The following is a 13,229-nucleotide window of genomic DNA, read 5'->3' on the forward strand; positions in this document are numbered from 1 at the left end:
TTTTATGACGTCAATGGCCTGAAACTAAACATCAGTGGGATTGTTTCTGGCTCATTTGAGTTTTTTGATTCTACGTCAGTATTATTAAATATCCTGAACAGACAGTTGTGTAACCTGGAAGATCTTGAATTGCGTGTTTTTCAAAGGAATGTAATGAGCTGGAGCTGAGGGACACTATTCTGCTGAATCATGTTAATCAAGTTGGCTCCTGTGCTTTGACCTCAAGGTTTTAACAAACATCTTGTGATCTGAACATCTTCAGCTAGAGCACGTTGTAGTAAGATGACATCATCTCGCCCCCTGCTGCTTTTAAAAATCCGTCTCATAATTGGATGAAACGAACAAAGCGTTCATCTGGATATTTATGATATTTACGGGGAGGCTCATGCGCGACTCGACCCGACACGTCATGTGTTTGTGGAGACGCCACCTGTCCCATTCCCGTGTCTCCAGGAAGCTGCAGCCAACATTAGGCCGTGGAGCCTGAGGACGGAGGCATGTGGAGTGGATGCACTCACACGGAAACAAAATGACCTCCACGTTCTCTCCAGTGTTCAAAACATCTGGGCAATAAACGGAGTTACTTTCAATACGCATCTGAAATACATCAACCTGTGTGAGTGAAATCCAAAGTGACATGACAGACATTATGAGCTGTTAATGGACTTTATTCAGAGAGCAATGGCATCTGGGAGATATCACTTACACAAAATAATAAAACATATAAAAAGTGAATTAAAGAAATGTGAAGATGCTCATTTCTTTCTGAAGTAAACTCCGGTGGTGAAGGAGGAAGCAGAGGAGCGAGTTCAGAGGAACAGAGTGTGTGGAGGCTGGAAACGTGAAGGGAGGATGAGTTGTGTGTTTGTAAAGTCTACGAAGGAGGAGAAGAGGGTTTTGGGTAAAAGTACCAAACTCTCCGAGGTGGACCCCCCACCCCCGAAGTGGAAGGGAGGGTCGAGGCACCTGTGACAAACCAGGAAATGGAGATATGAAAACAGACACTAGTAGAAAGAGGCGGAGGTCACATGAAAGTTAAAAAAAAACGGACCTTACACCTACCTTTACAAATTTGCTGCTTATATCTGTATACTCCACTAGTTTTCTGTTAAGCATACGGATTTCGTAGGACTGACCTACATTTTAAAACATTAAAAAAGACCTGATTAAAATTGAAAAATGGGAAATCAGTCAATCAGAAAAGAGGGGAAGTGGAGATAGAAACTGAATCAAATTAGGAAGCTTTCTATAAAGTCACTTTATGAAACGTATATATATATATCTCCATCCTGATCAAACGTAAGACAGGAACTTTAATATCATATCATGTCAAGAAAAGCCAGTGAGGGACACGACAGGACCATCAGTGACTTTTCTGTGTGTTTATAAAACTAAGCTACGGACACTGAAGGCAATTTACTCATTATCAATATGTGCCAATCGTTACATGGCAGTTCTTATCATATTATAACTTATAACATTGGCCAAAAGTTGCATTTGACAGCAAGCTCACTTTCATTGTGTGTACTCGTAAACAAATTACTTCAGAGCAGAGAAGCAGGGCAAAGAAACATGAAGATAATATCAACATCTCACTGTTCAACAAGAGAAACACAATCAGAAGGTTCCAGAGCGAAGAACAAAGAGGAAAGAACAAAGGAACAAAGAGGAGAACTCGATCAGACATGGAAGCAAACAAGCTGGAGCTCATGTTGTAAAGAGAGATCGGACTTATTGTGTGATTGTAATTATGTCATTCATAAAGTCCTGGACAGGAAGTCTTCTTCTTTTTAGATTACCACTCACATCTGTCACCGGTTAGATATGGAAGCAAAGGAAGGCCAAAGGAATTTCATTTATTCACTAAATGTGCTAACTGAGACATTTATGGATTCCTTTGAACATACTGTTGAAATGTCCTTGTTTTATTTATATATATATATTCAATTCGTTTATTTTAGAGATTATGACTCCCAAGGAAAAAACAATAAAGCCTCTTTTGAATCTATCAAAGCTCGGTCCAATCAGGTGACGTCCTGTCAGTCACATGATCCAAGAGTTTGAATGAGTGACTGAAAACTTCTGTCACAAGAGTATTGTGTTGTCAGGACCAAAGAAAACATAACTTCACTTAAAACCTAACATATTTGAATGCTTTACATGTAAATGTATGTATTAAACATATTTAAATGTCACATATTCAGAAAAAGCTATGATCTTTTGATTAATGTTAGTAAACAACTGTTGAGATAATGAATTCAATCTTTAGCATTAATCTATGTCAATGACAGTAAATTCAATATTGTAGCTTAAGCATTTATTAAAAACATTTTATTAAGTAAACACTTAACACAGTAAACTCAGATCTAGTTAAACTTCCCTACTCGGTCCAGAATCACTAATCAAACTAATAATGTCTTTTCTTTGCTTCCATTGACACAGACAGATTCAACCTGATGTTGTGATGTCATCAAAACATCTGGAGCTGTAACTTGGGTTTATTATGATTTTAGAGATTAAAGCACACATGGCACATTAAGATATTATTCAGATGACCTCACGCACCAGGCTGAACACGTGTGTTTATTAAACATTTCATGAATTTGGTTTAAATCATGTGACATCATGAGCTCCGGTCCACTCAGTCAAGCTGGACATTCACCTCACAGGACAGATAGCTACCTTGGTTGAGATAAGTGAGCGTCTCCTCCTGCTGCTTGGCCGCCGGCGAGGTGGCGGCACACAGCGAGTACTGGAACGGGCTCCTCTTGGCACATATGGCACTTTCTGCCATGAGCCTGGATTCCTCGCTGGCCAGGAAAGGAGCTATGGCCTCTCTGAAAGAGAGCAGCGGGACAGAGGAAGAGCTGAGCAGCCAGAAGACAAAGGTGACTGTGCTGGTGGCTCTTTAATCTAATCAGCTTCCGTGTGCAAAGAGAAGTGAGTGAGTTTCTCCTGCAGCTCAGATCTTAGGTCATAGCAAGAGAAACAGTCCATAGAATCTAAATGAGGATTTTGAATGCAATGCCCCTTTAAAATTCACAATTCTAATGCAATTAAAAAGTTGAATTTCACTCTGATTAATTGATTTTAAACGATAATGAATAAAACATGATTTCACAGCCAGATTACTGCAGCAGTGCACATTTAAAACAAAAAAAAAACTGTTTTCAATCTAAAGTCTGTTTCCTCTCATGTGAGTAGAGGTCACTGCTTTGCCACCATGTCTCTCCCTGAACTCCACCGGTCCTGAAATCCACAGGTTAATGAAGCCTCTCAACTGGTTTACCTAATGTAAGTGGCAGAGTGCTGGTGGTAGGACTCAGGCTGGGAATGGCAGAACAGCATATTGTCCAGTGCGGCGTCCTCTCGTCTCCTCGGACCTCAGGTGAGACACACGGGGCTCCTCAGCCTGCCGGCCTCCTCGCTCTTCAGCAGCCACGGGGGTTTTGCAGCCGGAGCTCTGCCGCCCGGCCTCTTATACGAGCCGGTGATATCACCAGCACACCTTGGATGACCTCCTGAGAGGCGGGGAGTGTGTGTGTGTGTGGCCGGGTTGATGCATTAATGGCAGCTTCACTCGGCCTGTTGTTGACCGTTTGGCCCTAAACCTCGACTTTAAACTCACTCAGATGTGGGAGAGGAAGCTGTGTGAGTGGGATTCACATGAACGGCATCAATGTTTTCAAGATAGAACTCGATATCTGTGGTATTATATAATAAATAAATAAAGGAGCAGAAGTTTTGTCTTTTTAAGGCGGCTGATGTCACAACCAGAAATAAAAGTGATAAAGGTAACCGAACAACTGGTAAATTAAATATTATTATGTATGTTTGATTAAATGGAGAATGAGGGGAGCAGGAGGAGCTCAGACCCCCGAGCAGCTGCTCCTCCTCCTCCTACTCCTCCTCACAGATTAGCAGCAGCTCATTTCAAACTCAGGTTAATGTTTACAGGGAGCGTCAGCACACCTCGGCTCTCGGACGCCTGTGGACAACTCCGCTGCCAGGCCCCCGGTGGAAGTCCAGGCTCAGCTGCAGCTCGGAGGAAAGTGAGGAAGAGGAGGGAGCTCACATTGACACTTTAAGAAACTTGTGAAGAAGCAGAACGAGAGATATTTCAGATGAGCTCTGAGTTGGTTTTATTTTTCGAGAGCAAACAGTTTCTTATTATCGTTGCAAATCTATCACAGGTGTATTTTAACAAACAAAAACAACAGAACAAAACAAAAAAAACATTCTGTACAGTTTATCATGAGAGAATCAAATAAAATAAGATAAAATATATAAATACAGGTATGAATATTACATGACAAAAGAAAGACAGTGTGCTGCAGAACATGCATAGTGAACAGCTGGCGAGGGGAACGGCATCCCGGCTGTTCTGGGAGCAGCCGTGCCGGAGCTTCGCTGGACTTTACCCTCGTTTGGCAAAAGCTCGGCCGATCACCGGCGAGGGCGTCCGAGGGATGTCGGTGAAAGTCAAGCAGGCAAATCGTTGTTTACTTTCAGTACCAATACTCATAAAGCAAATTATAAACATATGCAGATTCTGTACATTCGTTTACTTAGATAAGCAGAATTGGCCACTTGGTCTCAGTGTGTGTGTGTGTGTGTGTGTCAAAGTGAACATCCTATTAATATTCATTCTTCTTATTATCATTGTTATTGATTTGCTAGAAGTTAGCAAATGAGGAGAATTTAAAAAGAAAGAAGCAGTAGCAGTCTGATCCTTCTCTACAGCAGATGAACTGTACCACGATCAACCAAATCATATCCAATAATAAATAACTGATCCCATGAGGAAACTCATCCTCACCACCGATCATCAAACATTTTAAAGCTCAGACTTGGAGCTGATAAGATAAAACACACAATCGTGCTCGGAGGTTCGATTTCCTCGACATCTACCGACTCGCTTTCTACCAAACACACGTTGTGTTGTGGTCCACAGCCGCTGATCCACTTTGTACCGTCTTCCACACGTCAGAGATGAGGAACCTGGGGATGTTACAAGTGCACTTGAACAGCCGACAACCTGGGCCCTGCAAAAATCGCACAACGCCGACAAATAGTGCTGCAGATTTCATGCGAGCTATTTTTGCAAACGTGCAGAAAGAGTCCGGAGCATGTTTCACTTCTTACTGACTTTTTGTTCAAAGTTTTGCGAAGCAGTGGTGAAAAAGTGTGTATGTACAAAAAACCTTTATGTGTGTTTGTGTTGAGGGTTATTGCAGAAGCTGTGGCTACAAGTCGGGGGGGCAGCAACAACTCATACTGGGTTTGCTTCTTCAGCAAAGATTCCACCAGGGTTCATTCTCCTGCAGATTCACAGTTTGAGCAATGGAGCCCCAGTGCTGCACGTCCCAGTCCCACTCTGCAGTCCCAGTCGTGTGTGAAGTGAATAAGGCCTGGGAATGTCTTCATGACAGTCTCTGTGTCTCTGTGTCTCTGTGTCTCTGTGTCTCTGTCTCAGCTTGTAGTATTTACACAGCCGTCCTCTTCAGACAGTCACTCAGCGCACGTGGTCCCGAGCAGCAGCCGGGATTTCCGTGTCGCTGGTTTGTGAGAAGCTCCGGTTCCACGAGTCCAGAGGGAAAACACAGGACACACAACTTCTCCCGGGTCAAAGCTCGACTGCTGATCGTGAAGTTCACTTCAAACTTTCTAAAAGGTGCACTTCAAAGGATATCTCATGTTCTCCAGCTCAACGTTAAGACGTGCACACGTTTGAAGGAGTCACTTCTCGAGCTGAGAATTTTTGTCAAAGGGGGATTGAATCGAACGAGCCACGTTTAATTATAAACAAACATAAAAAAAAGACTACAATCAAAGCCCAGGCTTCTATGAAGCCAGATCATTAACTTAAAACATTAACTTAAAAGGATTATACAGTACTTTCTTTTTATGTCACATTGTTCCCTTGCACATTTTCGTGTAATATTTGGTTTTCATGCTCCCAAACCAGAATCCCCCCCCCAGCCTAGAGGCGTGTTACCATCATTGGGCCAGCCAAATGACACTTCATCCAGAATTGTTTTGAAACTGATCTCAGACACGTTTCTCTCCTCTGACGTGAAAATAACTCGTGTACGAACTCCGGCTGCTCCCAGATCTGAGCTCAGGGAGGAAGAGGAGAACTTTGACAGAAGGCAGGGCGGGGGGGCGTCCCCACGTCCACAAGACTCTCAACGAGTCGAGTCTGAAACCGGCCCGGAGTTACATTCACAAGCATTGAGAGCACGGGGATGGGGGGGTGGGGGGGGCTGGACACACAGGTTGACGGCAGCCCCTTGAAACAGGAGAGAAGCGCAGTGGAGCTTTGTGATGATGAGGAGGAGGAGGAAAAAGAGGAGGAGGAGGAAGAGGAGGGGAAGCTCAGACACGGAGAAGTCTTAGAGAAGCTCGGCCACGCCCACGCCCATCCACGCCGTTTCCCCCCCCACCGCTCCATTAGCTGTGAGAGGAGACGTCAGAGGAGCTGCTGCTGTTGCTGTTGGTCGTCTGGGCTCGCTTGATGTACAGGTTCAGCAGCTTCATCTGCAAACACACAAACACACAATCACACAAACACACAAACATCAGACATCAATGTTCACTTCAGCAGGAGGAGGAGTTGTTTCCATCTGAAGCTGCTGTCAGACATGGACTCTGCTGCGGAGAACCTTCAGATGTTCTCAGGAGGGGGGGGGACCCAAATGTCCCAGTTTCTCCTTGTAAAAATCCCAGAGAATGTCCAAGTGTCCCCGAATGAGAAGACAGCAGGAGACACTCTGCAGGAGACACTACGAGCGAGTGGGCGGAGGGAGATTCTGTTATTTTTAAATCTAGAATGCTCTAGAACTCAGGCCCAGTGGTGGAGCCCTTTAACCCCTACTGGTCCTGCTGGTTCTCTAATTGATCAGTATATAATAGTGAATGAATCAAGTCTATTGTCCTCTTGAATCTGCCCCTTTGACTCCTTATCACCTTCTTTATATGATCTGGACAAACTGGGGAACGTGCCAGTGCTTCATCAGGGCTTCTCTCGGTCGACACTGAACTTTACCGGCTCCTCTCAGAAAACCAGTTACCCTCAGGACGGGAGCTGGCGTGTGGGACTGGTCTGGGAAGGATCCCTTGGTCCAGGTGCACCTGCCCCTCAGACCCCCAAGCCTTACATAACCCAGGGACACGTAGTGACAAGCAGGACAAATATGACCCTGAGCTTAATACTTGGACAACCGGTTGGAACCAGCTGAGAAATGACAACATGGGAAGATGATAAGGGACTGCGTCTGGTGAAGCGCGCGTGTGTGTGTGTGTGTGTGTGTGTGTAGAGTGTTTTTGGCGGCATCCAGTACCTTGCTGCCCGTGAGTTGAGCCAGATGGGGTTTGAGATCCTCGCCAATCACAGAGTAGATGGCCACCAGACAGAACACGCTGGCCTTGCGTACGCTGCTCTCTGTGTTGTCATAGCCCTGCAGAGAGAAGAGGCGGCATCACACACACACACACACACACACACACACACACACACACACACACACACACACACACACACACACACACACACACACACACACACACACACACACACACACACACACACACACACACACACACACACACACACACACACACACACACACACACACACGGGGTCAGCAGGAACTCGGGAGGAGTTGCAGATAGGGCAGAGTACACGCAAACATTTCCAGGGACAAATAAGGCAAATAATTCCCAGTGTCCAAATATGAACATTGACCAAATAAGCCTTTTTGAAGCCGGCAGGGAGGTTTCTAATCTGAAACCCTGTTTTCATGTTATATAACGTGCGGAGGCCTCGGAACGTTTGCCACATGTGTCTAAACAACATGCACTTTTGAGTCTGATCAACTTTTTGAAGCAGGTGTCCTGATATTTAAAATAAGAAATGTGTGTTTTCATTATCTGTCTTTCAGTTACTGTGTAATGAGGCTTTGAGTCCGACCTGCAGGAGTCCGGGGATGATGTCGGGCAGCAGCTGCACCAGGGATTCCTTGGTGATGCGCTCGATGACTTTAGTTTGCATCTTGATGGCGGCCAGGTTGATGGGGTAGTCGGCCGTCTGGACAATAGGGCACAGGACCTTGATGCACTGCTCCGGGTGGATGGAGCCGGCCAGGGTGGTGGCAGCCTCCTCAGCTGCACGCACCACCTGGAAGGAGCACATGCACACACCAAGGTTCATCATACAATGTAGAATTTAAATATTGATATTCAATAACTGTTTTCTCAGGGAGTCATCAGGGATCAAATCAGGAATATTAAGGTGAATGATATCTAGGAGTGGGCCTTGGCAGAGGTTGAGCTTCAATGAGTGGGGTCAAAGGTCGGGCTTATACTGCCCAGCTATTGTTACAGCCTAATATTGATACCAAGACTGCAAAGCACTGCACAACTAGGTTTCTCTTTGGATTTATAATAGATGGACTCTGATCTATTATCAGAGTTATTACATAAACAGCGAGGCCAGTGACAGTGGTGAGTTGCCTGCAGCAGTCAAACCCTGCAGCTTGTTACACACTGCAGTGTGTGGATGAAGCAGGAGTTGTGTACCTCCTTGTGCGAGTCTTTGTGCGCCTCCAGCGTCTTCATGATCGTCAGCTCCGCATAATTTTTGAAGCGAGCCGGCTGATTCTTCAGGATTTCTTTGAGCACGCGCAGGGCCATGGCTCGGATGGTGTGCTGAGGGAAACAGGGACGGTCCATTAAACACAATGCTCTATCACATGCAGACTCCACAAACACAAGCGCTATATCTTTGTATGACACACACACACACAGAAGAGACACACTAGCAGAGTCATTATTCGACATACATCTTTATCACTCAGCGTCTCCAGCAGGAGGAGCAGGATGGTCTTGAAGTGCTCGTCCCACACGGACGGGCTGTCCTCTCGGGTGATCTTCAGCAGCTCCACCAGGGCGCCTTTACGCTCCTCTGAGCGCTCGTTGTGATTGGACAGCTCCTTGAGGAGGTCGGCTACGAGGTCGGAGTGGTCCTGACCGACTGCTCGCAGAGAGAGGACGAGAATGAAAGAACGAGATAATAAGACGATCAGATCAACGTCTGATTCATCTCTCATTTCACCCGCCATCACTGCTTGTTTTTTAAACAGGAGTCAAAGTGCTGCGGGATCATTTTGTACCCGTTTACAACATAAATAAACTGCTTATTGTATAAGTGTGTTAGTGTAGAACCAATTAAAAATAGATGTTATATGTTAAGAATGAATTAAAGATGACAGGATATGTTAAGATGCTAAATGCAAATCAATCTATGGGAAGTGTAAAGCTTTAAATGCACTGCTAGTGATAAATGTCTAATGTTGCACAAATTCAGAATTTTGTAAGCTTGATCCTTTAAAAGGGGATTTTGACAATAAAATATATATATTTACACATATATTAAGGCAACTGATTGGTGTAGAACTCAGTTTCTCTTGATATAATAGACAGTTCATGTCAGAAGAACTAAATTACCTTTTATCTCTTTGATATTAAACATCTTATCAAGATGAACTGTCCTGTGGATATAAACCTTAATCTCCTGTGGATATAAAGCTACGTAACTGTTGAAGTTAATATGACGTTATTAATTATCAAAGAGAATCCCACAACCATTTAGTAGAAGCATTAACCCGCCTGCTAGTTCTGGTTTTAAGTAGGACAGGTTGGACTTAGTGAACACAAAGGGACGAGGTGGAGTTTTAAAAGAAGTTAGAAGACCCCAGAAGAAACAGGGAGTCAAACACAGAGAGAGGGCGAGTGCAGTGATGGTTCAGTCATTAGGTCTGCTGGTCAGACAACTCAGGCGGGGGGGGGGGGGGGGGGGGGCTTCTTTACCGGGAGCAAAGACCTTGGGGAGCGTCATCTTGTTTTCACCGCTTTCCTGACGTCGGCCTGGAGAGGAGGAGCAGGAGGAGCAGGAGGAGGGGGATGTGGGTGGAGGAGGGATGGAGGTGGGGGACAGAGGGGAGACAGGAGGCACAGGATGCGATGACAACACAGTGATGCACAGAGCGGATTGTGTCTCACAACAAAGGAACTGCAGACTCACACACTGTTGTGGTGAAACTAATGCACAGACAGTTTCACCTCTTAGTTTCTACATCTTGTGTCGAGTCTCAGCAAAACACAACAGAATCTATATCTCTTTGTGTTCTCAATCCAATATGATATGGTCACATTATACAATAGAGTAATGGTGGATGACAGATGTGTTCGGAGGGATGAGGAGGGACAAGTGACGGCTGCTGGTTTGTGTCTCTAACACACGTTGAGATGAGAGACCCTCAAATTATCCAACCATTTAATGATCTTTTAATATCTGTCGAATAATGTGACTCTGCTGTAGAGCGATAGGTCAGGATGGGTTCGGACCTAATAATAAAAATGCCTTTTGGGCTTTGTCTTCCTGAGTCAGAATCTACTCTGCAGCTGCACAGAGACACTTTAACTTTCATTTCATAACTGCAGAGCTTTAAGAATTAATAATTGGATAATTTCATGTCTATAAAATGAAACAGACTGTGGCTGGTGGTCAGGTGATATAATAAGAAGGGGCCTGAACACCATGTGACACCAGTAGCATCGACCACCGCGGCAGTTCTTCTCTAAAACACAACATGTACGTGGACGCTGAAGTGTTTGTGTTCAGAACATTGCGTTGCCATTTTCTGTTCCGTGCAATAATCAACAGCCTGAACTTTGCCGCAGCTTTGTTACCGACGGGGAACTCACAGTCACGGAACTGCTCCACGTCATCGTCGAACACGGCCTCCTTCAAGGCAGACTTGTCATAGGTACAGATGGTTTCTCCGTAGCCGTAGGGAGCAAACTCGCGGCCGCGCGGCCCGGAGAAGGAGCGTGGCGAGGGCGTGTTGAGCAGAGAGGTTTTGTTATCCAAGGCCGTGCGACCTCCTTCCACCACGTCCAAGCCCAGGCGAGCGTCAGAGCCAGGGGACGGAGCTACTCCTTCTCGCCCGGCCTGCAACACAAAAGAGAGATCATTACTTTAAGTTGTAGTCATCAAACCTTTTTTGGATGAACTATCCCTTTAAAAAGAATATTCATGAAACAGAACTCACAGCATCGTCCCTCTTGCCCTCCCGTCTGATTGGCTCATTCAGGTCCTCCTGGCTCCGGTAGCTGAAGCTCTGAATGGCCTCAGTGACACCACGGAGCGAGCTGTAGATCTCCTCCGAGTTCATGTTCTCAGTGTCGTACTCCATCATACTAACACACAAACACACACACACGACAGAGAGACATACACACAAGCTTTAAATTGTGCATCGGAAGCAGGTAAACAAGCAGGTTTTATTAGAGATGATGGATTAATACGTGTGTGTATCAAGCAGGAAAGTAAAAAACAAAGATTGTCTCAGCTGGTCTGGAAAAGGGAAATGTCAGTCATGCAAAGGGTCGGGCTCTCCTGTGGGGGGGGGGGGGGGGGGGGGGGGGGGACCTCCTGTGTGTCCCAACCCAGCCTCATTACCTGGGGGAATATGCTCTGCGCAGGACCCTTTGGGAGGGGGTGGCAGGGGTGGAGTGAGGCTGAGGAGGAGCAGGAGCAGGAGGAGCAGGAGCAGGAGCAGGGGGGTGCTTTGACAGGCCGTCGACACCCCAGCCCCATAACCGACTGATGGCACAGCGCGGGCGAGAGGGACGGAAGGATGGACAGAACGGGGGGGGGGGGCCACAGGAGATGGAAACCGACACCACGAGACAAGACAGGTGAGAGGAGGAGGAAAAACAAAGTGTGCAGAAAGAGAAAAGACAAAGAAGAAACCCGTCTGAGCTTTAGAGGTTCAAGGGGAAAGTGTTAGTTTAGAGGAAAGCAGCGGAAAAGAAGCAGAATCCCACAACCCCCCCCCCCCCCCCCCCGATTAATGAGGATCCATTTCATAGCAAATCAACCAGAATGATCTCAACACAGAGAATTGTGCAGGTTAGTTAAAACCTCCAAATGTGAGCAGCAGCATCCACATGATGCATTAGTTAACCCCCTGTTGTGTTAACCGGGGATCAGGTACCTTGGAGACAGTCCGCCGTGGGAGCAGTTTGTCGGGGAGGTGAGGGGGCTGGTCCTGCTGGGGGTGTGGCGTGCCGGCGTCCGACCAATGGTGTTGCTCGGTGAGCCCTGTGGAGCAATGATTCATGCAAAGTGTCACGACGACTCCTACTGATCTACACCTGAACATCAGATACCTCAGTGTCTCGCTCCCCCTCACCACGTTGCTGCTGGTGTTGCTGGAGTTCTTCAGGTGGTTGTGGAGCAGCTTGGTGGCTCCGTCCTGGAAGGTCTTGGGCAGAGCTCCCAGCAGCATGGTGAACTCGGGGGTGTTGAGCTCAAACAAGGAGATCAGGACCACCTGCGCCGCCTGGAGGAGAAGGAGCACAACAGGTTTACAAGGGAGGAGGCTCAGAGGAGGAGGCTCAGAGGGGTTCCGTGGTTTCAGAGGAACTTTGACCGTGATTTCAAATCCAATGATGTTTTATTTAACGCACAGAAATGAAAAGTTATGACTGGATTATGAATTTCTGTGGGAATGTTTCATTTGGTCAGAATCTGCAAAACCATGGAGGACCAGTCTGATGGACAGATTAAAACCAGTAGAGTAACTTCTCATTCCTCGGCCGGGGTTCAGCCTGCAGAGAGAAACTGGAGAGGAAAGGTGCGAGTTGAAAGCTGCATTCAGTGGAAGACTACAGAAGTACACAACTACTCAAGAACACTGGTGTACACTGTTGCTGTATCAACGTCACAACATGCAGGTGAGTACAGATACACTTTGTGGAAAGAAGGAGTTTGATATTGTAGACGGGGGGGGGGGGGGGGGGAATTGAATTTGGGGTTAAGACAGAAACTAAAATCAAACTAGATTGTTGACTACAGTGTATGAGGCCTTTAAACAGGTGATTATAGGTTCTCTTCATTCATATCACAGTAGAGCTGCACTGAACCCAGTCTGAGTCATGTGAGAGTTGTGTGAGAGATCTATCCTTTGTGTGAATCACATTTCAACACAATTATTGTCGTTCCAAACACCAGTAGATGGCTGTGTCACAATCTAAGCATGTATAGCTTTAGTTATACTTTAGCTAGTTCACTATACATGAGGATGAGTCAGATTTCCAAGGTGGTCTCTGTTTTCGTAGAAGAAGTCGATGTTAACAGCATGCAGAGGTGCAGGTGCATG

General features: G+C 46.0%; 1 protein-coding gene across 1 annotated transcript in view; it reads right to left on the reverse strand.

Moving 5' to 3' along the window:
• Window positions 1–4,125: 4,125 nt before the first annotated feature.
• Window positions 4,126–13,229, reverse strand: part of clasp1a (cytoplasmic linker associated protein 1a) — a 56,107-nt gene continuing 47,003 nt past the window's right edge. Inside the window, exons 33-42 of the mRNA XM_062402061.1 lie at window positions 12,261–12,410; window positions 12,063–12,169; window positions 11,525–11,668; window positions 11,115–11,262; window positions 10,768–11,014; window positions 8,844–9,034; window positions 8,581–8,709; window positions 7,973–8,179; window positions 7,344–7,460; window positions 4,126–6,540 (exon numbers count right to left, since the gene is read on the reverse strand). Coding sequence (XP_062258045.1) covers window positions 6,454–6,540; window positions 7,344–7,460; window positions 7,973–8,179; window positions 8,581–8,709; window positions 8,844–9,034; window positions 10,768–11,014; window positions 11,115–11,262; window positions 11,525–11,668; window positions 12,063–12,169; window positions 12,261–12,410 — 1,527 coding nt within the window. The 3' untranslated portion in view covers window positions 4,126–6,453. The remainder of the gene's footprint in view (window positions 6,541–7,343; window positions 7,461–7,972; window positions 8,180–8,580; window positions 8,710–8,843; window positions 9,035–10,767; window positions 11,015–11,114; window positions 11,263–11,524; window positions 11,669–12,062; window positions 12,170–12,260; window positions 12,411–13,229) is intronic.

Source organism: Platichthys flesus, chromosome 13, assembly GCF_949316205.1.
Source record: "Platichthys flesus chromosome 13, fPlaFle2.1, whole genome shotgun sequence".
Taxonomy (NCBI): Eukaryota; Metazoa; Chordata; class Actinopteri; order Pleuronectiformes; family Pleuronectidae; genus Platichthys; species Platichthys flesus.